Here is a 26,525-nt window from a genome sequence, read left to right as displayed (position 1 = left end):
GGTGAGAACATTTAAGGTGTACCCTCTTCACAATTTCAAGTACACAATATATGATTATTAACTATAGAACTCATCCACCTTGTCTGACTGAAACTTTGTATCATTTGACCAACATTTCCCTATATTCCCCACCCTGGTGCCAAGACTTCTTACTTGCCTTTCTTGAACAAATACTTGAATTACAGTGTTATTACGAAGCTGTAAAGTTGCTCCTCAAGCAACTTATTGAAGGGAAGCAAGAAGCGTCGAAAAAGAAAGCGCTTTTTTCTTTTTTCGGATAGGGTTTGGCTGTTGCCCAGGCTGGAGTGCAACGGCACGATCTGGGCTCACAGAAAACACTTATTTTTCACAAATAACAGAAAAAGCAGTGAATATTTTGAAGTCTGGATCCTGAACTCTAGGTTATTTAGGTCTGAAACCAGTACTAGGGGGAGGGGTGCAAGAAAGAGTTGATAAAATTACCTTAACCATGTGGAAACTTGAAGACTTTCTCACATACTAACCCCTCGCCCCCCGCTTTTCTCAATAAACGAGCCAAACTGGCTGAAACGAAGGGACACGTCCGCGGCGCCGGCTCAGACCCACTGTAGCCGACTCATTACCGCCCAAAGTCCTGGAGCCCTCGACCGGGCATGGAGAACACCGTGGAAGAACCCTAAGAAAGGGAATCCTGCGAAGAGAAGTCAGCTAGTGGCCTTGCCGGAAACCGCACCAAAGTCCTCTAGCTGGGATTACGGGAGCCGGCGAGGGACCTATTATGTCAGGGTTCAGACAACCCAGCTCTGCGTGCAAGCCCTTCCAATTGCCAGTCTTGGGGCGGGCTCACACCTTCTCTAAAAGGCGAACTCACTACACGCCTTGGGTTCCGATCGTCCCTAGCAACCACCCGCGATTTAAGGCGGAAGTACTTCACTGGTCCGCCTCCTCCTCCTCCGGACCAACCATGCCCTGGTGAGGAAGCGCGTTGGCCCAATCACCTAGGCGGGAACTGCTACCAGCCAATAGGAAACAGGCACAGGAGGGCGGGCTAAAGAGGTCGCGGTCGCACGCGCAGTTGGTCCTTAGTGCTGCGGCGGTGTGGGTGAGTTGGGTGCCGGTGGAGTAGTGTTGGTCTTCAGAATCCCCGCGTAGCCGCTCCCTCCTTCTACCCTCGCCATGTTTCTCACCCGGTCTGAGTACGACAGGTCCGTGCGGCTGGGGGACGTCGGGTGGGAATTATGGGTGGGCGGGCCCGGGACCTGGCCGCGCGGCCTGGGTTCTGCCGTGTCATGGGGCTCCCCAGGAACCCGAGACTGGCTGGACCTGGGGATCTTTTGCCCTCCTCGGGCGCCCGCTGTCCTTGCCCAAGCTAGACCACATCGGCGGCACTTGTCCTACCGCTGAGTCACCCCTGGGTCCTAACTCAGTGCGGAAGCGAGAAACTCCGGCTTGTGCTTGGTAAAGAAGGCGTGAGGAGCCGAAACTCCTAACTTGAACCCGGAGAAGGCCAAGGGCCACTCTTTGCCCCGTTCAACTTTTCGTGCCTAGTATGACTGCCTTAAACAAACAAAAAGTTAAACGTGCCTCCTGGAAGAAAAAGCAACTGGTTTGTAGTAGGGCATACTGCGGTGTATAGTTTCTTCAGAAGCGCGAAGGCGGTCGTAGCTTTGGCCGGATATATTGTCTGGAGTCTGATTTTATAGGAACTGGAATTTAGAATGGTTCAAGAGATTTCTCATCATGCTGATTCCAATTGACCAAATTTTTTCTGGCTTTTTAAAAGTTTAAAGCAAGTTTTAAAAAACTTTTGTGGTATGCAAATGCTCACAATATTAAGTTGTACATATATATGCTGTAGACATTTTTAGTTTCAGTTTCTGTTTTCGTCAGTTAAGTTTTTACATAGCTACTCAGTTTTTTTTAAAGTCAGAGAAGGCAGACATTTTCTTTGTACTGAGTGGTATGAGAAGCTGCATTTCCTGTCAAGTATATGCTGATCCTGTCAAAGTTTCATCACTTGCAGTTACCACTTTTTCATCTTTTTTACTGACTCATAGAAGATGTGTGTGAAGTTTTGACGTATTTCCCCACTGTCCTATAAAGTGACTTTGTTGGTCGATATTTAACGACCAGAGCATTGAAGAGAATCATCTTCGGGTGACATAATTTTGAGTTAGGGTGTGTATGATAGAAATTGTTATGCTTATCAGAAAGCATTTATTAAATTTTGTGGCCATTTACTTAACATATGTATTGAGTGCTTTGTTACTTATTTTTCTGTCTTCCCAAGACGGCCTAAAATACATCCCTTTTTATTCTCTGAATGTGCTTGAGTGCTTACTGTGAACAAGGCACTGTTCTAGGTGCTGGTGCTACAGCAATGGACAAAATCAAGCTCCTTGCTCTCATATAGGAGACTCTTGAGACAGAGTCTCGCTCTGTCGCCCAGGCTGAAGTGCAGTGACGTGATCTTGGCTCACTGCAACCTCCCCCTCCTGGGTTTTGTTTTTTTTTGTTTGTTTGTTTTTGAGATGGAGTCTTGCTCTGTCGCCAGGCTGCAGTGCAGTGGCATGATCTCGGCTCACTGCAACCTCCGCCTCCCGGGTTCAAGCGATTCTCCTGCCTCAGCCTCCTGAGTAGCTGGGACTACAGGCGCGCGCCATCACACCCAGCTAATTTTTGTATTTTTAGTAGAGACGGGGTTTCACCATGTTGGCCAGGGTGGTCTCGATCTTTTGACCTCGTGATCCACCCGCCTTGGCCTCCCAAAGTGCTGGGATTACAGGAGTGAGCCACCGCGCCTGGCCCGCCTGCCGGGTTTAAGCAATTCTCTGCCTCAGCGTCCTGAGTATCTGGGATTACAGGCGGTGCCACCACGCCCGCCCGGCTAATTTTTGTATTTTTAGTAGAGATGGGGTTTCCTCATCTTGGCCAGGCTGCTCTTAAACTCCTGACCTCGTGATCCACCTGCCTTGGCCTCCCAAAGTGCTAGGATTACAGGCGAGAGCCACCTCGCTCGGCCTGAGACTCAAAGAATTGTTTACAGGTACAGTGGCTCATGCCTGTAATTCCAACACTTTGGAAGGCTGAGGCAGGATTGCCTGAGCTCAAGAGTTGGAGACCAGCCCGGGCAACATAGTGAGACCTCATCTCTACTAAACATTAAAAAATATCGGCCGGGCGCGGTGGCTCACGCTTGTAATCCCAGCACTTTGGGAGGCCGAGGCGGGCGGATCAGAAGGTCAGGAGATCGAGACCACGGTGAAACCCCGTCTCTACTAAAAATACAAAAAAAATTAGCTGGGCGTGGTAGCGGGCGCCTGTAGTCCCAGCTACTCGGAGAGGCTGAGGCAGGAGAATGGCGTGAACCCAGGAGGCGGAGCTTGCAGTGAGCCGAGATCGCGCCACTGCACTCCAGCCTGGGCGACAGAGCGAGACTCCGTCTCAAAAAAAAAAAAAAAAAAAAAAAAAAAAAAATATCAGCCGGTCGGGGTTTCGTACGTAGCAGAGCAGCTCCCTCGTTGTGATCTATTGAAAGTCAGCCCTGGACACAAGGGTTTGAAAAAAAAAAATATTACATAGAACGAAAAAATAAATAAATAAATAAATAAATAAATAAAAATATATCAGCCGGGTGTGGTGGCGCTGACCTTGTCTCCAAAAAGAAAAAAAAGAATTGTTTACAGAAGTAACTATAGTGTGAGTCAGAAATACATTAATGCCATTAAAGAAATTCAAATCAATACTATGGAAGTTTTGATGAGGGACTGCATTCAATGTGAGAGGATCATGGAAAACTTCGCAAAGGAGCTGACATTTAAACTAGGTCTCTTGAAAGAGTAGGAATTTAATAGTGAGATCAATAGTCGTGAGTTGGAGAATATGGGATAAATGAAGGAGGGGCAATGGAAAAGCACAATACATTTTGGGAAAAGTCCAGTCTGACTGGCACATATGATACGTATATGGGAACAGCAGGAGATAATGGGAAAAACAGGATGCTGCTAGATGTTGAATGGTTTTTAATACGAGGCTAAGGAGTTTGGGTCCTATTTCTATAGGCAACTGTGTGCTGTTAAATAATAATTGTGTTTTACAGAGATTAATTGTCTGAATTAGGGGAAAGTGAATCAATACCTGTTAGTGTTAGGCTATTACAATAGTTAGGTGAAAGGTAATGAGGGCATTGAGAAGGAAGAGTGATGTGTTACTGTGGAGGAGGAATTGATATGAATTGGTATGACTTAGCATATAGTTGGATATGGGAAAAGATGGGGAGGAATGAGTCAGATCATTCAGAACTTCCTATCTTGGGAACACTGGAAGATTTGAGATGTTTTAAAATAAAACTGAAATAGGAATGGCAGGAGATGAAGTCAATTTTGCAAGGTGGCTGGATTTAAAGAGATAATATTTCCAACTGGAAAATGTTAAGTGCTGATGGGATATGCAAGTGGAAATGTTCAGCAAACATTTAAATTAGTTAGGAAAGAGGTAAAACTGGTAATAGAGATTTGGAAGTAACTGGTGCTTAGCACTCTGTCACCCAGGCTGGAGTGCAGTGGCGCCATCTCGGCTCACTGCAACCTCCGCCTCCTGGGTTCAAGTGATTCTCGTGCCTTAGCCTCTCAAGTAGCTGGGATTACAGGCGCCTGCCACCACACCCAGCTAATTTTTGTGTTTTTAGTAGAGACGGGGTTTCACCATGTTGGCCAGCCTGGTCTCGAACTCCTGACCTCAGGTGATCTGCCCACTTCAGCCTCCCAATGTGTTGGGATTACAGGTGTGAGCCACCACCCCAGGCCAAAAGCACTACTATATGACATGTTACCTGTTGTAAAGTCCAGACTCCATAAACCATGGATTGCAACCATCTCATTACTTTGTTCACATATTTTTTGTGTCCATTGTGTGCTCAAGGCTTTTATAGCTGAGACCAGGATTGGTGCCTCTTCTCCGTAGGGATTTCCAGCACACTTGAGCAAGGAAAGGTGGAAAGTGTTAAGTGTTAAGGGGAAGTGTTTTAGAGAGAAAAGCAGTCTGACGTGTAAGTTATGTAAATATTGAGTGAATGAACTAGGTTAGAATTAGGAACTACATGGATCTCAGTCTGTTAAGATAAAAATAGTAATTCATACAAATAAGTAGAGAAATGTACCTGTGACTGACTTTTAGTAAAAAGTAGTAATTAGGGCCAGGCGCAGTGGTTCATGCCTGTAATCCCAGCATTTTGGGAGGCCGAGGTGGGTGGATCACGAGGTCAGGAGTTCAAGACCAGCCTGGCCAATATGGTGAAACCTCATCTCTACTAAAAATACAAAAATTAGCTGGACATGGTGGCATGCACCTGTAGTCTTAGCTGCTGGGGAGGCTGAGGCAGGAGAATTGCTTGAACCCAGGAGGCGAAGGTTATACTGAGCCGAGATCGCGCCAGCCTCGGCGACAGAGCGACTCTGTCTCGAAAAAAAAAAAAAAGTAATAACTGTGTTTTATAGAGATTGTCTGAATTAGGGAAAGAACACTTCCGACTTGCTCCACGAGTCAATACCTGTTAGGAGACTATTACAAAAGTTAGGTGAAAGGTATTGAGGGCATTCAGAATGGAAAGAAGAGTGATAACCCCAAGTATTAACGTCATATGCATGTTATGGGAAGAGGATAAGGAAAAATGCACATTTTCTTGGAAATTGGCTGATAGTATTGGGGCATGAACTTACCAAAGGAATTGGTAAGTCTATTCAGAATGGATCCAGGTTGATTCAGGATTGAGGCAGAAAAGTCACTTGCTCTCATTTCATCAATTTGGGAAGACTTTCTGGGAGTGAGGCAGAAGTGTTCTATATATAGGTTCCATTGCCTTGAGAAACTGTTAATGTACAAAAAAATGCTACAGATTGTTGTGGGCGAAGTAGAGAATAACGACAGCATGCGTATTCTGTAGCTATCTGAGCTAGTTGTCAAGGAACTTGAATTCAGTGTCTACATGACTAGTTTTTATGAGTATAATTAATAATTTTTTTTAAATTATAGGGGCGTGAATACTTTTTCTCCCGAAGGAAGATTATTTCAAGTGGAATATGCCATTGAGGCTATCAAGGTATAGTAGCAAGTAGCATAGTTCCTGAAATTTCATGGCTACCTAACATTTTGCTGGCAGAACACTTGGAGTAAATGTGGTTTAACCATTCCTTTAGAAAATGTTCTTACATCCCTTTCAGCAACCACTGTTAACTATTTTTATAACGGTTTCAATCCTATTCCTAGTATCTATTTTAAAACTTTTTGAGCAGTTAACTGCTTCATAATTATCTAAATAGCTTTTTCTCATTGGGGGTGGAAGGGCATATTTGTGCTTTTGATCCTCTTAGCTATAAAGAGGGGTACAGAAGTCCAGAATTAGCACCTGTATTACTTTTTCTGTTTTGTTTTCTTTAGCAAATCGTGTATCTGACCACCTTTGTATTCTTTATTTTTCTTTCTTTATTTTTTTTTTTGAGATGGAGTCTCGCTCAGTCGCCCAGGCTGGAGTTCAGTGGCGTGATCTCAGCTTACTGCAACCTCCGCCTCTCGGGTTCAAGTGATTCTCCTGCCTCAGCCTCCCAGTACCACCAGGCTTGTCTCGAACCCCTGACCTCAAATGATTCGCCCATCTCAGCCTCCCAGAGTACTGGGATTACAGGCGTGAGCCACCACACCCAGCCCACCTTTGTATTCTTGTTGGTAAAGACACCTTAGGGACTAAATAAGAGATTTGTTTTAGTTTTTTTTTTTAGAGACAGGGTCTCACTCTGTCACCCACGCTAGAGTACAGTGACACCATCTTAGCTCACTGCAGCTTCTAACTCCTGGGCTCAAGCTTTCCTCCCACCTTAACCTCCCTGGCAGCTAGAATACAGATGTGTGCACCATGCCTGGCTAATTTTTTTTTTCTTTTTGGTAGAGATGTGGTCTTGTTATGTTGCCCAAGTTGGTCTCAACCTCCTGGGCTCAAGTGATCCTCCTGCCTCAGCCTCTCAAAGTGTTGGGATTTACAGGTGTGAGCCACCACACCTGGCCTGGACTGGATAATTCTTTGTTGTGGAGGGCCATCTTGTGCATTTTAGCATGTTTATCAATTCCTGGGTACTACCCATTAGATGCCAGTAGCACTCTTTCAGTTGTGACCACCAAAAATGTCTCCAGACTTTGCCAAATGTCTGGTGGGGACAAAAGGGCCCCCAATTGAGAATCACTCTTCTAGATAAAAAGTATATATGAATTCTGTCCTACTCTGTTCAGTTAGGGATTCAAGATCAGTATACTATACATAAAATAATTAGAGAACAACTAAGTGCTAAATTAAGTTTTCTGGCAATGGTTTCTGATTATATATTTGTTTGATTTTTAAGTTATATATGCATGTAGTTTCAGAGTCAAAAGGCAAAGTAGTTCTATAAACTTTGTAACAAAAATAGCAATTCTTGAGGCCTGCATCATCTATGTTCAGCTTTTCAGAGGCAACACTTTAAATTGTTTCAGCTAGTAATGTTCTAGGAATGTACCTCTATATCGCTATAACACAGATTTATGGTTTTTTTGTTAGGCATTATCCATGGACTTTTCATTATGAAAGATGAAGATTTCTGCCCTATCCCCACACCCCTACTCCCCACCACACACAATTGTCTTCTGAGGTGGGGATAGGGTGACCCTTTCCATATGTATCATGAATATCATAATTTTGTAAGATCATTAGTCAATAGTTACATTAGTATGACTGTAAATGCTTTTCACAGCTGAGCCATTTTGCGTTTTATAATTATTTTTCTGTTTCTGCACAACGTTGTTTTTCTTGGAGTTAATAATTCTCTTTTTAAAAATATTTGCTTAATTTAGGATGATCAATAATGCATTCCAAAGTCTCTCCAGGTTACATGTATCCTCTCAAAACATTCAGGCAAATTAAGTGTCCTATTAAGGATTCCTTTTTTTTTTTTTTGAGACAGAGTCTTGCTCTGTCACCCAGGCTAGAATGCAGTGGCACATCTCAGGTCACTGCAGCCTCAACCTCCCAGGCCTAAGTGATCGATCCACCTCAGCCCCCACAGTAGCCAGGACTACAGGTATGCACAACCATGCCCGGCTTGTTTTTTGTTTTTTTGATACGGAGTCTCACTGTCTCACCCAGGCTGGAGTGCAGTGGCGCTATCTCAGCCCACTGCAACCTCCGCCTCCCAGGTTCAAGCAATTTTCAGCCTCCTGAATAGCTGGGATTACAGGCGCATGCCACCACACCTGACTAATTTTTGTATTTTTAGTAGAGATGGTGTTTCACCATATTGTTCAGGCTGGTCTCGAACTCCTGACCTTGTGATCCACCTGCCTCTGCCTTCCAGAGTGCTAGGATTACAGATGTGAGCCAACGCGCCCGGCCTAAGTTTTTGTATTTTTTGTAGAGACGGGGTTTCGCTATGTTGCACAGGCTGGTCTCGATGAGCTCAAGTGATCCGCCCACCTAAGCCTCCCAAAGTGTTGGGATTACAGGTATGAGCCACAGTGCCCTATTAAGGATTCTTAATGAAATCTTGGAGCCTTCTAATCTGCTCCAATCTGGACTGGTTGTTCTCTGGGCCTCCTGCGTAGCTGTGGACTTCATTTTCTGTGAGATCATTCTAGGCATTCCCTTTAACTCCCTCTTGTGTTAGGCCCCATGTCATCTTTTTTGATTTATTTGTTCAATTTCGTAGAACCCATTTTCCAATAGTATTGTAGAAACTATTTATTTATTTATTTATTTATTTATTTGAGGTGGAGTTTCGCTCTTGTTGCCCAGGCTGCAGTGCAATGGCGTGATCTCGGCTCACTGCAACCTCTGCCTCCTGTGTTCAAGAGACTCTCCTGCCTCAGCCTCCTGAGTAGCTGGGATTACAGGCATGCGCCACCACGCTGGCTAATTTTGCATTTTTAGTAGAGATGGGGTTTGTCCATGTTGGTCAGGTTGGTCTCGAGCTCCCGACCTCAGGTGATCCGTCCGCCTCAGCCTCCCAAATTGCTGGGATTATAGGCATGAGCCACCATGCTTGGCCAGAAATAATTTTTAATTTCCAACTTCTTTTGTTTCTTTTCTTCTTATTAGCATCCCGTTCTTGTTTTATGGATGAAATATCTTATTTTTCTTCAACAGTTTTCTAATTTTTCTTGAAAATTCTTTTCCCTGTGGGATATTGTTGCTCATCCCTATAATCCCAGCACTTTGGGAGGCTGAGGGAGGAGAATCACTTGAGCCTAGGAGTTCAAGACTAGCCTGGGCAACATAGCCCGTGTCTAGAAAAAATTAAAAAAATTAGGCTGGGCAAGGCTCACACCTGTAATCCTATCACTTTGGGACGCTGAGGCAGGAGGATTGCTTGAGTCTAGGAGTTCAAGACCAGCCTGAGCAACATAGTGAGACCTTGTCTTCACAAAAAATTTAAAAAATTAGCTGAGTGTGGTAGTGTACACCTGTAGTCTTAGCTGTTTTAGAGGCTTAGGTGGGAGGATCTCGTAAGCCTGGGAGATTGGGGCTCCATGAGACGTGATTGTGCCACTGCACTCCATCCTGGGCAACAGAGTGAGACCCTGTCTAAAGTATTTTTTTTTCCTTTTGAACTGGTCAGATTGTTTAGAGCCATGTTTTTCAAACTGCAGGTCTAGACCTATTAGGAGATACTAAAATAAATTTAGTGGTCATGAGGAGCATATCTTTTGAGACAGAGTGTCACTCTGTCACCTAGACTGGAGTGGAGTGGTACGATCACAGCTCACTGCAGCCTCAACCTCCCAGGCTCAAGTGATCCTCCCACCTCAGCCCCCAGCTACAGGCATGTGCCACCACACCCAGCTAATTTTTTTTATTTTTTGTGGAGGTAAAGTTTTGCCATGTTCCCCAGGCTGGTCTCAAACTCCTGGGCTCAAGTGATCTTCCTGCCTCAGCCTCCCAAAGTGCTGGGATTATAGGCATGAGCCACCACTCCTGGCCCACATTTCTTTTTTAAGTGAAACAGAGCAGTAGATATCAAAATGCCTTGCCCATAGTAGTGATGAGTGGTTTTTTTCATGAAATTTTGTTTCTGTTATGTATTTATATTTATTTGTGGGTTTTAGTTATGAAATCAAATGTATTCCTTACTGTAGCTTTTGGTCAAAAAGTTTGAAAAACATTGCTCAGGAGAAAACTGCCTCTTCTCATTTCATTCCGGGAGGGTATTTCTGGCTGCTGGCTTCTGAGAGCTGAGTAAGGAAAGAAGGCTGAGGTTCTTAACATTTGGTTTGTAAATTTTTACATGTTTACCCCATTTTCAGTACATTATTCCTGCCTTAGACTGTGCTTGGTGTCCCCAATCCAAACGGTCTCCAGAGAATAAGCCTGGAGTCTTCTGCAGGAGTGGGGGAGGTGCAGTCATCAAGCTTTACAGTCATCTAGCATAGGGGAGGGAACCTGGGAATCTGTTTCTTAAAACATTGAACCATCTTGCAATTTTTAGCTCCTTGTTCATTTCCATTTCCAGAGGTCCTTGTTGCTACCATTTCCTTTTTTGAGGTCCTGTGATAAAAATCAGGTTGTTTCTTTACTTTCTTTACTGCTGGTTTAGGATTTGGATTACCCAGGTATCACTAACCTATCTTCATTTTAGCTTCAAAGTTTTGTTGCTGTGTCTTCTCCCACTCGCTGTTATAGTGGATTTATGCCTTTTTAAAAGTCCTTTAATCTTACATTAATAGACTTAAGGAAGGCGTGGAACTAATGTTATGTCTTTAGTCTGCACCTTTAACTAGTAATATGAGCATTCATTTTTATTTATTTATTTTTTGAGATGGGGTCTCACTCTGTTGTCCAGGCTGGAGTGCAATGGCGTGATCTTGGCTCAGTACAACCTCTGCTTCCCGGGCTCAAGCAGTCCTACCGTTTCAGCCTCCTGCGTAGCTGGGAGTACAGGCATATGCCACCAAGCCTGGCTAATTATTGTATTTTTTATAGAAACAGGGTCTCACCATGTTGCCCAGGCTGGTCTCGAACTCCTGGACTCATGCAATCTGCCCGCCTCAGCCTCCCAAAGTGCTGGGATTACAGGCACAAGCCACCATGCCCAACCTGAGTACTCATTTTTTTACATAAAATTTTTTGACAGTTCATCTCCTGTAGTTATGCAGGTATCCACTGATTAAGAAAATATATGACAAAAAGCTGGTGTACATTTAATAACACTTCTAAATAAAGTCACAACTCAACACATTTGAAAAATAATATATATGTGTGTGAAATGATCATTCAGTCTGCAGACATGTTAAGCAAGTTATACATAAAGATTCATGGGATTCTTTGGAACCCTTTGCAATGCTCACACTTGGCAGTGATTACTTTGTAGAAATAACTAAATATAATGGGAATTCAAAGCACAAAGCATAGTCATGGAAGGCTTTGATGAATGGAATTTGGATCGGGGGAAGGAAGAATGTATTCCAGGGGAGACAGCATGAGCAGAGGGGTGCAAGGGTAGGAGATAACGTGGCTTGAGCCAGTGGGTTGGGCTGTACCTGAGGGATTTTGTTGGAGAATAATGGGTAGTGAAGTTGGAAGGGAAAAGTGGCATCAGGATATGAAGGCTCTGGAAGTTTATTTGGATATATTATAGGCAGTATACGGTGATGTTAATTCTTGAGAGAAGAAATATAATGATAATAGCATTTTGTTAGATCAGTCAGGTTATAACATTAGAAATACATTGAGAGAGAGAGATTAAAGATGAGAGAGGCTATTGAAGTATCTAGGCATGGAATATGAATAACATTTGTTCACATTTGGCAGGCACCATTTTAAGCATTTTATAATACATAATGTGTTTACCCTTATTATTATTATTGTCATCCTCATTTTGCAGGAAATGGGCATAGAGGAGTAGATGACTGGGAGTTACATAGAGATAAAGAGATTAATTCCAGGTATATTGTGGACTTCTAGCGACCTTAAATAATTAATAGTTTTACGTTATTGGTGGTGATGATGGTGGTGGTTCTTTTCGTCCCTCTCTACCTTCATTTATTACTTTTTTGGAGGTCAGGTAGGTTGGGGAATATCACCTCTTGGGACAGACCAAGGTAGATGGCAGAGGTGAAAAGAGGCCAGGTCCAGAGAAGACATTAAGAGTTTTATTACTTTCTTGCCCACTATATTTAGAACTTTTGAATCCTCCGTCCTCCAAATATTGGCATGAGAGAGTGGATTTTTCCAATGTTTCAAAGACTTTGTTGAACTTACTCTTTTGGGGTTCTGGAAATTACATGGGTAAATTATAAAGAAAACATTAAAAACTTTAAAAAAATTTAAGGGAGAAAAAAACTTTTTAGAATCACAAAATTCTGTAAAGCAATGTTCTTGCTGTTGACAGGAATAGTATATTAATTACTTACAGTATGTTAGGGTGCTCCTTCTCTCTGCTTATAAGATGTGGCCAATTGAAGTTTCTATCATGTGAAGATTTACAGAGAGCTATCTGGTGAGTATGTGAGGCAGTTATTTGACCTGTATATGGTAATCATAACATGTTTCTCTTTAGCTTGGTTCTACAGCCATTGGGATCCAGACATCAGAGGGTGTGTGCCTAGCTGTGGAGAAGAGAATTACTTCCCCCCTGATGGAGCCCAGCAGCATTGAGAAAATTGTAGAGATTGATGCTCACATAGGTAAGGAGTGGAGGAAAGCTGTTCTGTAGGATCTGGTCTGGATTAATTAGTCCTCTCTGATGTTCCAAGGAAGGTTTATGAAATTAACACGTTATCCCCTTGTTAGCTATTATTTTCCAGGCAGTAGGCCAGAATGCGTAAATGTAGGAGTAGGAGGCTGTTGCAGGACTCATTTATGTTTAACCTACTCCCAGAAGTTCCTTTCCCCTCAAATTTAGACTTGGTAAATGTAATGGTTGTTGAAATACGCAAAGGTTGAGATCTTTGAAGTGACTACAAGTTATAAGAATAATATAGACTTGACTAGATCAGTCTTCCTCCTTTGTTTTCAGATTATCTTTGTATTCCTTGTTCCCTCTACCCACTTTTTTGGTCTTTAATTCCCCTGCCTTGGCTTCTGACATCATTGTATAATAGTATTACAGGGTGAATAATTCTACTTATTTATAGAATGGCATTTTATTTGGCTATCCAGATTTTCTTAACCTGTCTAGTCATCTAATTAATGAAGCATTGGCAAAATAATTAATTGCTTGAAGGCATCAGAACCAAATGCCATGGTGACTCTGGGAGCTTGATATTATCTCTTTCATAGATACAGAAACTGAGATTTTATCTTTTAAGATTGGAACATTGTGTCTTCTTTAACTCAAGTCACTTGTCTTTTGAAGGTAGCTCAGTGTCACTACGTTCAGCAAATTGAGAGCCTACAATGTGCCAGACCTTATGCTAGATACCAGGATATAGAAAGGAATAAGACATAGTCCTTGTTTTCCAGGAGCATACAGTCTAATTGTGGTGGTGGACATGTAAGTAAGTCAATGCAATTAAGTGACAAAAGTATTAAGAAAGACTAGTGTGTTCTCAGTAGGAGTACAAAGGAAGAAATAATTAGTTTTGCCTGGAGTCAGTGGTAGTGGGGCTTTCAGAAAAGGATTCCATGAAAGTGATTTTGAGCTGAGTTTAATTCTGAAAGATAAGGAAGTGTACACATGGCAAACAAGTGTCTGGGTATAGCAAGGGAGAGCATTCTAGTCAGAGGGAATAGAAATGACTGAAGCCATTGTGGTGTAAAATATAAAATACCATGGCACAAGCAGTTTTGTAGGCCTGGGCCATGAACTGCAGCAGCAGATGAGTCGGTCAGAGAGCGGAATTCCTTTTTTACCACACTGAAGGGCTTCAATGTAATCCTTTTGCAAGGATGGGAAAGGTTTTAAGCAATGAGGTAATAGGATCCCATTATAATTTTAGAAAGGCCATTCTGATAATGATATTAAAGGTAGACTAAAGAGGGCAGAGACTGGAGGCAGGGAGGCCAGTTAAAAAACTTGTAATAGTCCAAACAAAGAGATGGTAAAGGTTTTAACCAACACAGTAGCCAGAGAATGGAGAGGAAGATAGAAATTGACAGAACTTGTGATCTGATTGGTTGTGAGGGCCAAGGAAGAAGACGGGGTCTAGAAGGGAAATGAGTGTGTGATATGTCCAAGTAGATATATTAAGGAAGTTATTTGGCTTTATATGTCTGAAACTTGGGAGAGAAACTTAGGCTGGAGATTTAGATTTGAGCCATGGCATGTAAAATAACAGTTATAGCCATAATCGTGACAGCTTGGGCCATCAGGCAAACTCTCTCTGATATAACTAGTTGCTTTGTCTTCTTTAACTCAAGTCACTTGTCTTTTGAAGGTAGCTCAGTGTCACTACGTTCAGCAAATTGAGAGCCTACAATGTGCCAGACCTTATGCTAGATACCAGGATATAGAAAGGAATAAGACATAGTCCTTGTTTTCCAGGAGCATACAGTCTAATTGTGGTGGTGGACATGTAAGTAAGTCAATGCAATTAACTTGGGACAGAGAGGCAAAAGCCTTTTGATTTATTCGAGAATCCTCCACTGTAGTCCATAGTGAGGTGATTTTCTTTTCCTTGTTTCCCAGGTTGGGGCATTAGTATCTGCTTTGTTTGAAAATGTATCATCGTCTACAAAGAGTGCTAAAGGGATGCATAGGGATGTAATATGTGGAAATTCATGTTTGGTTAGCTGCTTTTCTCTGGGCTTATTTTTATCGTCTGGACTTCTGTCTCGTTGTGGATGGTTTTTTGTTTCTAACATCATTAATACTTGGGTTCATTGCAGATCATTTCCTATCTAATCTTTTGGGTATAAAATGCCATGGGATAGCTGAATGGCTGCCATGGTTCCACTCCAGAATTTCAGGATTTCCTGAGTGGATGAAAGAGTTCTACAAGGATTTGGCCACTGGGTCACTGTTGCTTTTACATTGCAGGTTGTGCCATGAGTGGGCTAATTGCTGATGCTAAGACTTTAATTGATAAAGCCAGAGTGGAGACACAGGTAAAATTGGCATTATCTCCTTTTTACCAGGATGCTTGAGTTCCTCGTTTAGTGATTATCTAGCTGCCTGGGCTATACTGCAGGTCCCTGTGTCAATATTAGATGTGGCTCTTGGGAGTAATTTTGGGTAGAATTCCCAGTTAGAACTTTCTGGGGCTTGGAGTTTAGCTGTCCAATCATTGCAGTTTTAAAGAGGCTCTGGTCAGTAGTGCCGACAGTGTCTTCCTTTTTTTTTTGGCTTTGCCTATACATAAAGCATGCATTGCAATGCATTGTTTCCTAATTGACTTTCTGTGGGAGTATCATGGCAGGAGGTGGACATAGTTAAAGGATATTCTCCCCTCAGCTGCCTTTGCTGCCAGGCTTGCAAATAACAGCCCTCCTTTGGTGAGCAGTAACTTGTACCAACTGACAAATACTGGTCAGGGATACTGGTTTTTTTTTTTTAAACTTTGTAGCTGCTGCTTGGAGATAGGCTAATAAGAAAAATGTATCACACGGTAAAATTTTTTGCACTTAGTTGCAAGTTTGCTGTCTGTACTTATGTAAGAAGTCATTTAACTTAAACATTAACAGAATAAGCTAGAGTCTTTGAGGGAAAGAGGCACTTTTAGTTTTTGAAAGAGTAAACTTGGTGCTTTGAGGCATAATCCTCTTTTTCAAGGCAGTAATTCTCTTGTCCGTCGTTGCTTAGAGTCCTTGTGATATGTTTCCAGAGCTATTTCTCTTCCTCTCATGTATTCCCAAGTACTCAGGGTTAATGTTAATTAAGAAAACCGCATTTGAGCCTTCAGTTTTCAATCCCAGTTTAAAGGGATGTGCCTAGTGAGACGGTGGGCTGCTTTAATGTCCTTATTAGAAGGTTGTACCATGCTTTGCTCTTCTAGAACCACTGGTTCACCTACAATGAGACAATGACAGTGGAGAGTGTGACCCAAGCTGTGTCCAATCTGGCTCTCCAGTTTGGAGAAGAAGATGCAGATCCAGGTGCCATGGTGAGTGTGATACTTGTGTCGAGTTTTCTTATTGTTCTGTGAGACTTAGGACATTCGTCCCGTGAACATAACATTCCCAGCCCCTCTCACCTCCTTACTTTATAGCCATTTATCTTAATATCTCTTATTTTTTGGTTCTAGTCTCGTCCCTTTGGAGTAGCATTGTTATTTGGAGGAGTTGATGAGAAAGGACCCCAGCTGTAAGTACCATTTGTAATTTTCCCCCATGCTTTTGCGGGGAATTATTTTAATTTGGGGTGGGGACAGAGAAGATTATTGTAGACTATTAGCGAGGTATTAGCACACACCTGTAGTCCCAGCTACTTGAAGGCTGAGGCAGGAGGATCTCTTGAGCCTGGGAGTTGTTATCCAGGCTGTAGTGAGCTATGATCATGCCACTGCAATCCAGCCTGGATAACAGAGCCAGACCCCATCTCTTTAAAAAATATATTTTAAAAAGATTATTGTAAAAAGGGCTATTGTAGAGTGTGTGTGTGTGTATATGTATATACATATATATATGGCTTTTAATACTAAAGTTTAGTGATTGTATACCATTTGCACAAATTTGGGGATTCCATGAAGAATTCCCCTATTGGAACCAGTGCTAATTCTGGAAGGAATTAGAAGTAACTTGTTACTATAGTCAGGGTATGTTTTAGAGCTTTGCTCTGGAATGTTGATCTGATCCTCATCCTCAAATTTTTCTAAGATAGGCATAAACAAGTACCATATTTGTACATACTATACTTCTAAATCCCTAAGGAAGGTACTAATTTTCTTAAACAGTTTTTAAAATGTCTGATTTCTCCACACATAGAACATCTTTTAGATCTGTGCCTCAGTATTTCAGTGGTGTTTCCTGGCTGCAGGACCAAGTATTTATACTTTGTTTTAGTGAGACGTTTGTTACATAAAGTGCCACCACTCCTGAGCATTTTAATCCTCATTTTGGGGGTTTTGCAGGTTTCATATGGACCCATCTGGGACCTTTGTACAGTGTGATGCTCGAGCAATTGGCTCTGCTTCAGAGGGTGCCCAGAGCTCCTTGCAAGAAGTTTACCACAAGGTAATTAAGTATTCTCACAACTCTTACTATTTTCTTTAAATCATGGTATAATTTACATATAATAAAATGTACAAACCTTAAGAGTTCAGTTCTGAGTTTTAACAATTGCAAAACACTTTCATCACCACCAGAAAAATGCTCATCCACATTCCAGTCAATCTCTTTCCCTCCCTTGCAACCATGTTTACCACCATGTTTACCACAGTCCATTAGTTTTGTCTGTTCTTGTGCTTTGTTATAAATGGAATTAAACAATTAGTCAGTTTGTATCTGTTTTGTTTAACACACTGTTTTGAGATCCATTCATGTTGTTCCAGTATTTCCATTTGATGGCTGAGTAATATACCATGGTGTGCATGTACCACGATATGTTTATCCTCTATCTTCACAGCTTTACTTAGCACTTTACAATTGGCTCTTGAAGCAAGTGGGCATTTGGTATTTTCATTGTGAGATGGGAAGATTTGGTTTTGGGTAACTCATTGGTGGATTGAAGGCTGCTCTACTTATTCAGGTGGTTCATACAGGGATGCCTGCTCACATTGGCTCCTAATGGTATTGGTTTTACATGTGGAGGAAATTAGGTACAAAACAGGATAAATTTGAATTTTCTAAACCATTGGGCTACCTCTTAGATCATTTGGGCATTATTGTTCATAGGATATTACCAATAATATTATCTTCTAAATTAAAATAGGAATTCAAATGTACACAAGATAAGTCTATCTGTTTCCCCTTCTTCAAAGATTACTTTGGTTGGTGACTTTATTGTGGCTCACAATAAGGCTTGCGGGTTTTTTTCCTGAAAAAATGTATTCTACTTATTTGCCATTTACTTGGTTCTGGAGATACTTGTAATGCACCATACTAAGTAAGATGTTTGACATACTTGCTAAATACTTTTTTCAGTGAGATAAAGGGAAAATCTTTGAAGGAAGGAGGGATTGTGTATAATTAATAGGCATCTTCTTGCCTTTGTTTCAAGTCTATGACTTTGAAAGAAGCCATCAAGTCTTCACTCATCATCCTCAAACAAGTAATGGAGGAGAAGCTGAATGCAACAAACATTGAGGTACTTTCTGTTTTATTGTTGGATTTTTTTCGTTTTTTTTTTTAAGAGATGAGGTCTGGCTATATTGCCTAGACTGGTCTTGAACTCATGAGTTCAAGTAGTCCTCCCACCCCAGCCTCTCAAGTAGCTGGGACTACAGGTGCACACACCATGCCTGGCTAATGTTTTTTAATTTTTTTAGAGATGGGGTCTTGCTGTGTTGCCCAGACTGGTCTTAAACTCCTGGCCTCAGGCAGTTCTCCTGCCTCAGCCTACTGAGTACCTGGGACTATAGGTGAGAGCCACTGTACCTGGCTGTTTTATTGTTTTCTATTCAGATATCATAGCTGGCATTGCTGAAGACTACATAGATCATGGAAATGACATTTTTGTATATTTAGTTCCTAAGAAATTATTAACAGCCTTTGAATAATAAGCAGCTTTAGTAAAGTGCTGGCAGAAGCCAGAATTCAGTGAGTTAAAGAATGAGGCCAGGCGAGGTGGTTCACGCCTGTAATGCCAGCACTTTGGGAGGCCAAGGCAGGCAGATCACTTGAGGCCAGGAGTTCGAGACCAGCCTGGCCAGCATGGCAAAACCCTGACTCTACCAAAAATACAAAAACTAGCCAGGTGTGGTGGCACGCACCTGTAGTCCCAGCTACTCGGGAGGCTGAGGCATGAGAATTGATTGAACCCAGGATTCGGAAGTTGCAGTGAGCTGAGATTGTGATACTGTGCTCCAACCTGGGCGATAGAGCGAGACTCTGTCTCAAAAATAAAAAGAATGAAAGGGAGATGATGAGTGGAGAAAACAAGAGTATGCTGCTTTCTCAAGAAGTGTGATTAGTGTTGGCAGAAGATAGCATTAAAGAAAAGGATTGTGTCTTTTTAAGGATGTGGAAAAGTCTTGAAAATATAAACGGAGATGAAACTAGTGTATAGAAAAATGTTGAAAGAGTCGGGCACAGTGGCCTGTAATCCCAGCACTTTGGGAGGCTGAGACAGGTGGATCGCTTGAGGGCAGGAGTTCAAGACCAGCCTGCCCAACATGGTGAAACCCCAGCTCTACTAAAAATACAAAAATTAGCCAGGCGTGGTGGTGGACACCTGTAATCCCAGCTACTTGGGAAGCTGAGGCATGAGAATCACTTGAACCTGGGAGGTGGAGGTTACAGTGAGCCGAGATTGCATGACCGCACTCCAGCCTGGGCGACAGAACGAGACTCTGTCTCAAAAAAAAAAAAGCTGAAAGAAAAGGAGAGGTTAGGATAGTGATGGAAAAGTTATAGAAGAGGTAAGGCATGGTACACATGAGGAGTTGGTTTTGAAAAGTAAAATTCATTCAGCATCATATTGAGTACCCATTATATAGCAGGTATTATGTTAGATGCCTAGGGATACAGACACAGAAAATCCAATTCCTATTCAAGTAGTATACTGTGTAGTGCAGGGAACATATAGATAATAAGAACCTGGGGTGATACTTCTATAATAGCGGTAAGAACAGATTCCCGTGAGTATGTATAACTTAGACTAAAGCATTAGGGAAGCTTCTTGGAAGAGGTGATGTCTGGAAAAGGGAGCAGAAAGGTATTCCAGGAAGATGGGACAACATGTGCAAAGGGTTCAAGATGTAAAAATAATATTGTGGGTAAAGGAAACTTTGAGGTTTTGTCTGACTGCTGAGGTGTGGGATGTATATAAAATGGTGGGGGATGAGACTGGAGAGGTATGGACCAGCTCGGGAATGTCCTTTTTTAGTATGCTAAGAGTAGACAGGAGCAAAGGAAGTAATGACGAGTAAAGATAGGTGGGTTTGGCAGTAAACCTGGAGAGATGTCCCACATTTCTCCAGATTTTTCCTAGTGATTGTAAGGTCATCTGCCGAGGGTAGGTGAATGCAACAGTAAAATTGAGAATGGGAAATATTTGGAAAAGTCATTATGGATAGGGAAAAGAGAAGACAGGGAAGAGTAAAAGGATTGCTGGGCCATATTAAAATCCTAGTTGAAGCCAGTAATCCCAGCACTTTGGGAGGCCAAGGCAGGAAGATCACATGAGGCCAGAAGTTCGAGACCAGCCTGGCCAACATAGTGAAACCTCGTCTCTACTAAAAAAATACAAAAAATTAGCTGGGTGTGGTGGTGTGTGCCTGTAATCTCAGCTATTCGGGAGGCTGAGGCATGAGAATTGCTTGAACCTGGGCAGTAGAGGTTGCAGTGAGCTGAGATTGCACTCCAGCTGCACTCCACCCTGGGCAACAGCACAAAACTCTGTCTCAAAAAATAAATAAATAAAATTTAAAGGCCAACCAAGGCTGTAATTATATATCAGTAATTAAACCAATCAGTACTTACCAGGATATTTGTTGACCACACTCATGAGAAAATGGATGGCTGGATTAATCCGTGGTAGGGGATTGACTAGTTAAGGACAGAAGATTAGAGAGGACTGGATAGTATTGTTGGTGAATGTCTCACCCATAGAGCCAGCTTTCATAGGCTGCTGTGAAAGGTCAGTCTAAGAAGGACTGACATTTGGGAGCCACTGCTCTAGAGCCCATCTGCTTTAAGTTCTTAGTCCATTAGTTGTTCCTTGGAGCTCCAGCCTCCTTACATGAACTGCTTCCCCTAAGAAAAGGAAAATATCCGACCAGGCGTTGTGGCTCACGCCTGTAATCCCAGCACTTTGGGAGGCCGAGGCGGGCGCATCACGAGGTCAGGAGATTGAGACCATCCTGGCTAACACAGTGAAACCCCTTCTCTACTAAAAATACAAAAAAAAATTAGCCAGGTGTGGTGGTGGGCACCTATAGTCCCAGCTACTCCAGAGGCTGAGGCAGGAGAATGGCGAGAACCCGGGAGGCGGAGCTTGCAGTGAGCCCAGATTGTGCCACTGCACTCCAGCCTGGGCGACAGAGTGAGACTCTGTCTCAAAAAATATATATATATCCAAGTTACATCTTACATCTTTCTTTTTAAGAAAATCTTCATATATACCTCCTTCTATCTAGTGTCCTTACTTTTAATGAACTTTTTTGAGATATAATTTATATACAGTAAAATGTACCTATTTTAAGTTTACAATTCAGCGGATGTTGACAAATGTACTACCCCCGGTATCTGTCACCCCAGTCATAATACTGATCCTCCCAAAAAGTTCTCCATGTCCCTTTGTAGTCTCTTCCCCCACAATGATCTACTTTTTGTCACTATAGATTTGTTTTGTGTTCTACAATTTCATATAAATGTTTTTGTTTGTTTTTTTAAGAGATGAGGTCTGGCTATATTGCCTAGACTGGTCTTGAACTCATGAGCTCAAGTAGTCCTCCCACCCCAGCCTCTCGAGTAGCTGGGACTACAGGTGCACTCACCATGCCTGCCTAATGTTTTTTAATTTTTTTAGAGATGGGGTCTTGCTATGTTGCCCAGACTGGTCTTAAACTCCTGGCCTCAGGCAGTTCTCCTGCCTCAGCCTCTTGAGTAACTGGGACTATAGGTGACTATAGGGACTATACTTCTTTCACTTGGCATGATTTTGAGATTCACCCGTGTTGCATCAATTCTGTTACATTTTATTGCTGAGTGCTATTTCATCCATCCTATTTTTTCACCTTTATTGCCAAGTCTGCTCCAAACAGAACCTGTATTATCTCCACTGCTTCACCTCTCGTTTACTCCTCAATCACTACTATTTGTTTCAGCTTTTATTATTTCCATGAGACTGCTCCTTGCTAAGCTAACTCTTATTTGTCAGACTTCATGGTCACTCTTTGGAACTATCATTTGACCTTTTTGAAGCATTCACCTCGGATTTGACAGTTCGAAAATTAAAATCATTATCTTTCCTAAAAACCATTTCATCTTCCCATATTTCCAATCTTGGTTGATGACACCCCCAGTGTACTTGTCATTCACATGAGAAACCTGGAAGACTTTGACTTCCTTTCCCTTTTACTCAATCATTTCTTTGCTCCCTTATAAATAATTCCCAAATCAATGTCCCTTCTCCATCCCTACTTCCAGTGCCTTCTTTTGTTGAGGTTCCCATTTTTCCCCTACCTTGTATATTTTCAGAGGCTTCCTAATTAATCTTGCCCTCCTCCATTTCAGTCCATTTTTTCCTTATTGTGCTACTACAGTACATTTTCTAAGCTATATCTAATCTTAATGGTTCTCCACTTAAAAAATATTTTCTGGCTGGACATGGTGGCTCACGCCTGTAATCCCAGCACTTTGGTAAGCCAAGATGGGTGGATCACTTGAGGCCAGGAGTTCAAGACCAGCCAGGCCAACATGGTGAAACCCCCGTCTCTAATAAAAATACAAGAAATTAGCTAGGCACGGCGACACGTGCCTGTAATCCCAGGTACTCGGAGGCTGAGGCATGAGAATTGCTTGAACCCAGGAGGCGGAGGTTGCAGTGAGCTGGAATCACGCCACTGCACTCCAGAGCGAGACTCTGTCACAAAAAAAAAACAAAAACCTTTTCTGACTTCTATTGTTTGTGAGATAAATTCCAAAATTCTTTTCATGGCATAATTCACTACTTCTTAAGTCATTTGTTTAATCTATTAGAGACTTTGCTAAGCATTTTACATGCAATTACTTCTCTTAATCTTCACAACACTTCTATGAGATAGATACTCCTATTCCGAAAATCTTATCTTACAGAAGAGGAAACTGGCTTTGAGACGGTAGGGCCAACAGGTAAATGGTAGAGTCAGGATTTGAATCCAGGTCTGGTCTTAGGTCTTATACTTTTAATCATTTTAATGTACTGTCTCCCATGAGCTCTGACCCCCTACTCCGCCTCCTTTTCACGTCATATTCCATATGCAAGCTCTGGTCTAGCCATATAGAATTACTTTCAGTTTTGCAAATACATCGTGTTCTTTTCTGGTTCTGTGCATTTGCACATTGTTTGCCCTTCCTGTCTTTGACTGTCTGACCCATTCTTGCCATGCTTTAATACACAACTCAAAAGTTGCTTCTCCCTAAAGCCTTCCTGGGCTCCTCCGGATCACTCTTATACATATTCTTAGTTCTGTTACAACACTTACCTGACACTGAACACATTTGGCATCTAGCACTTAGTAAATAAAGACTTTCTTCATCTTTGGATCCTTAGTCACAAATACATGTAACTAATACACAGGTGCTTAGTAATTAATTATTGGTGAAATAAATTGAAAGAAAATATCTGTTTTACCTGCCTCATAGAGATATTTTTTGAAATTGAGATAATAAATAGAAAAGTATCTTTCATATTATGCAAATACATTTATTATTATGCAGATATAAGGGATTATTTTTACTTATCTAGTGATGAGCAACTTCCTGAAGGCAGACCTTGGCTCAAACTCTATTATTAATAGTATTGATTTGCGTTCCAGTTCTTCTGTAGGACTGTTCTACTCAGTTTTCCCAGTTTCTGCTTTTTAGCCCCTGTAATGTTTTGAGAAGGCTAGCCTGAGTCATGAGTGAAATTCCTTAGACCCTCACTCTTTAGATTAATGCCCTTGTATTTCTCTGTCCTCATGTCATTGATCATCGAGTAAAGATACACGTTAAGAGAAGCAGTAGTAACATTTTTATTTATTTATTTATTTATTTGAGACAGGATCTCACTTTGTTGCCTGGGCTAAAGTGCAGTGGTGTGATCTCGGCTCACTGCAACCTCCACATCCCAGGTTCAAGCGATTCTTGTGCCTTAGCTGGGACTACAGGCATGTGCCACCATGCCCGACTAATTTTTGTATTTTTAGTAGAGACAGGGTTTTGCCATGTTCACCAGGCTGGTCTCGAACTCCTGACCTCAAGTGATCTGCCTTCCCCAGCCTCCCCAAGTGCCAGAATTGAAGGAATTACAGGCTACCATGCCTGGCCAAGAGAAGCAGTAATAATATTTGTATGTTTAAATATCCTTGGAATGGAACTCATGGTCTACATGGTAAACTAATTGTTTACCTATATTTTGCAATATATTTGGGACTTTTCTGACATTTCATGTAATTAGAGATATATCTTTTAGGAGAATCTAGAGGAGACTACAAGCTTTGAGAGGAGAACTTTTTTTTTTTTTTTTTTTTTTGAGACGGAGTCTCGCTCTGTCACCCAGGCTGGAGTGCAGTGGCGCAATCTTGGCTCACTGCAAGCTCCGCCTCCCAGGTTCATGCCATTCTCCTGCCTCAGCCTCTCCGAGTAGCTGGGACTACAGGCGCCCGCCACCACGCCCGGCTAATTTTTTTGTATTTTTAGTAGAGATAGGGTTTCACCGTGGTCTCGATCTCCTGACCTTGTGATCCGCCCGCCTCGGCCTCCCAAAGTGCTGGGATTACAAGCGTGAGCCACCGCGCCCGGCCGAGAACTTTTTTTTCAAGTCTGTTCCCAGATATCAGATGTCTTAAGATGTGTAGCAGTCTTTCTGAATTTTACTTATAGATGAGGCAGAGGATACTAAACATCATATAACTGGATTATGCTGATTCTCTCTAGCAACTTTCAAGTTATATTAAATATTAGTACTGAAAATTACTTTAAAATACCCTACTATATTTAATTTTTAAAAAATTATTATTAATTAATTTATTGTTTTAGACAGGGCCTCTTTCTGTCATCCAGGCTGGAGTGCAGTGGGATGATCACAACTCACTGCAGCCACAACCTCCCAGGGTCAAGCAATTCTCCCACCTCAGCCTCCTGAGTACATGGGACACAGGCGTTTGCTACACCCCCTGCTAGTTTTTTGGGGGGGTTTTTTGGTAGACACGGGGTCTCCCTGTGTTGTCCAGGCTGGTTTTTGACTCTCGGGCTCAAGTGATCCTCCCGCCTCAGTCTCCCAAAGTGCTGGGGTTACAAGCATGAGCTACTGTTTCCAGCCATGTGTTTAATTTTAAAAATTGAAAAAAAAAGACACTATGAGGAAATGACATGTAAAACACAAATCTTTTGAGGCAAATGTGAAGTGGCACCTATTGCTCAGTATTGCCCAAAACTGTGGGACATGATCAGCAGAGAGAATGCAAAACCTAGTCATGTTAGTTAAATTTGAAATTAACCATCTTCTGACCCTAGTTTTTTATTGTTGTTGTTGCTTTTAAATGTAAATATAATCTGGATTTCCAGTTATTACTGATATCTTCAGCAGTCACAGCTGATTTCCTATGCCAGTGTTAATGAAATCTTTTCTTGGCCAGTTCTTTTAAAAAAATGTAACAGGCCAGGTGCAGTAGTTCACATCTGTAATCCTAGCACTTTGGGAGGCCGAGGTAGGCAGATCACCTGAGGTCAGGAGTTCGAGACCAGCCTGACCAACATGGAGAATCGCCGTCTCTACTAAAAATACAAAATTAGCCAGGTGTGGTGGCGCATGTCTGTAATCCCAGCTACTCAAGAGGCTGAGGCAAGAGAATCGCTTGAACCCAGGAGGCGGAGGTTGTGGTGAGCCTAGATCACACCATTGCACTCCAGCCTGGACAACAAGAGCGAAACTCTATCTCAAAACAAAAACAAAAACAAACAAAAAAAACTTTTGTTAAGTGTTGCCACATAAACAATTTTAGAGAAAAATACCTGACAATAGTTAATGATTATTTGTTGTAGGCAATGGTCTAAGCACTTTATATATATTAACATTTAATCCTTATAACTACTCTATGAATTAGCTATTCTTATTGTCCTCATTGTACAGATGAAGAAATAGAGGCACAGAGTGGCCAAGTAACCTCAAGTCACACACACAAGCTCAACTTTTAAGTATTTAAATATACTTCAAATATATTTCTAAAGGAGTCTTTAACAGAAAAAAGTACTGACTCCATGTACTTTGCTGCTGCTTTTGTGATTCCTGTTGAAGTGACTTCAAGAAGTGACAATGATGCCAGGCATTTGGTTAAGTATGATGTGGTGAGTTAACCTTAAAATAGAAAATTTGGTCAATAAGCATTTTTATTTTGGAGCCAGAAAGCTATTTTAGGGACCTGCTGCCAGGAAAGGATATCCTTGGGACAGCAGATCCCTTAGTTCCTAATGAATAGCTGCATCACCAACACAGCTTCTCCTGACCATGGTAGGGCCATCAGCAGGGTAACTGAGCCCACCTTATTAACCCTTCTGTTTTCTTTCCAGCTAGCTACAGTGCAGCCTGGCCAGAATTTCCACATGTTCACAAAGGAAGAACTTGAAGAGGTTATCAAGGACATTTAAGGAATCCTGATCCTCAGAACTTCTCTGGGACAATTTCAGTTCTAATAATGTCCGTAAATTTTATTTCCAGCTCCTGTTCCTTGGAAAATCTCCATTGTATGTGCATTTTTTTAATGATGTCTGTACATAAAGGCAGTTCTGAAATAAAGAAAATTTTAAAATA

The 26,525-nt window shown here is 41.9% G+C and overlaps 1 protein-coding gene across 2 annotated transcripts; it reads left to right on the top strand.

Annotated features, from left to right (window-relative positions):
• The first annotated feature begins 612 nt into the window (after positions 1-612).
• PSMA5 (proteasome 20S subunit alpha 5) lies at positions 613-26,525 on the top strand. Of its 2 annotated transcripts, none has more exons than XM_063624486.1 (9): positions 613-1,184; positions 6,010-6,076; positions 12,552-12,678; positions 14,973-15,040; positions 15,928-16,035; positions 16,177-16,235; positions 17,002-17,104; positions 18,090-18,176; positions 26,285-26,525. In XM_063624486.1, exons 1-9 carry the CDS (start codon positions 1,156-1,158, stop codon positions 26,360-26,362), a joined length of 726 nt encoding a protein of 241 aa, XP_063480556.1. In that variant the 5' UTR covers positions 613-1,155; the 3' UTR covers positions 26,363-26,525. The 2 variants fall into 2 exon arrangements, with proteins under 2 accessions (XP_063480556.1, XP_063480555.1); XM_063624485.1 differs by lacking the exon at positions 26,285-26,525 and adding an exon at positions 18,358-19,650.

The sequence above is a fragment of the Symphalangus syndactylus genome, chromosome 12 (assembly GCF_028878055.3).
Source record: "Symphalangus syndactylus isolate Jambi chromosome 12, NHGRI_mSymSyn1-v2.1_pri, whole genome shotgun sequence".
In the NCBI taxonomy this organism is placed as follows: domain Eukaryota; kingdom Metazoa; phylum Chordata; class Mammalia; order Primates; family Hylobatidae; genus Symphalangus; species Symphalangus syndactylus.
Note: the sequence above shows the minus strand (reverse complement) of the source record. Positions and strands in the feature narration are given on the sequence as shown.

What these genes read in the sequence shown, in the direction of transcription:
- PSMA5 (XM_063624485.1), top strand. Translation starts at nt 1,156, where the DNA reads ATGTTTCTCACCCGGTCTGAGTACGACAG. An exon ending in AAGCCAGAGTGGAGACACAG is followed by an intron (nt 15,041 to 15,927) that starts GTAAAATTGGCA and finishes TTGCTCTTCTAG; the next exon opens with AACCACTGGTTCACCTACAA. An exon ending in TGCAAGAAGTTTACCACAAG is followed by an intron (nt 17,105 to 18,089) that starts GTAATTAAGTAT and finishes CTTTGTTTCAAG; the next exon opens with TCTATGACTTTGAAAGAAGC.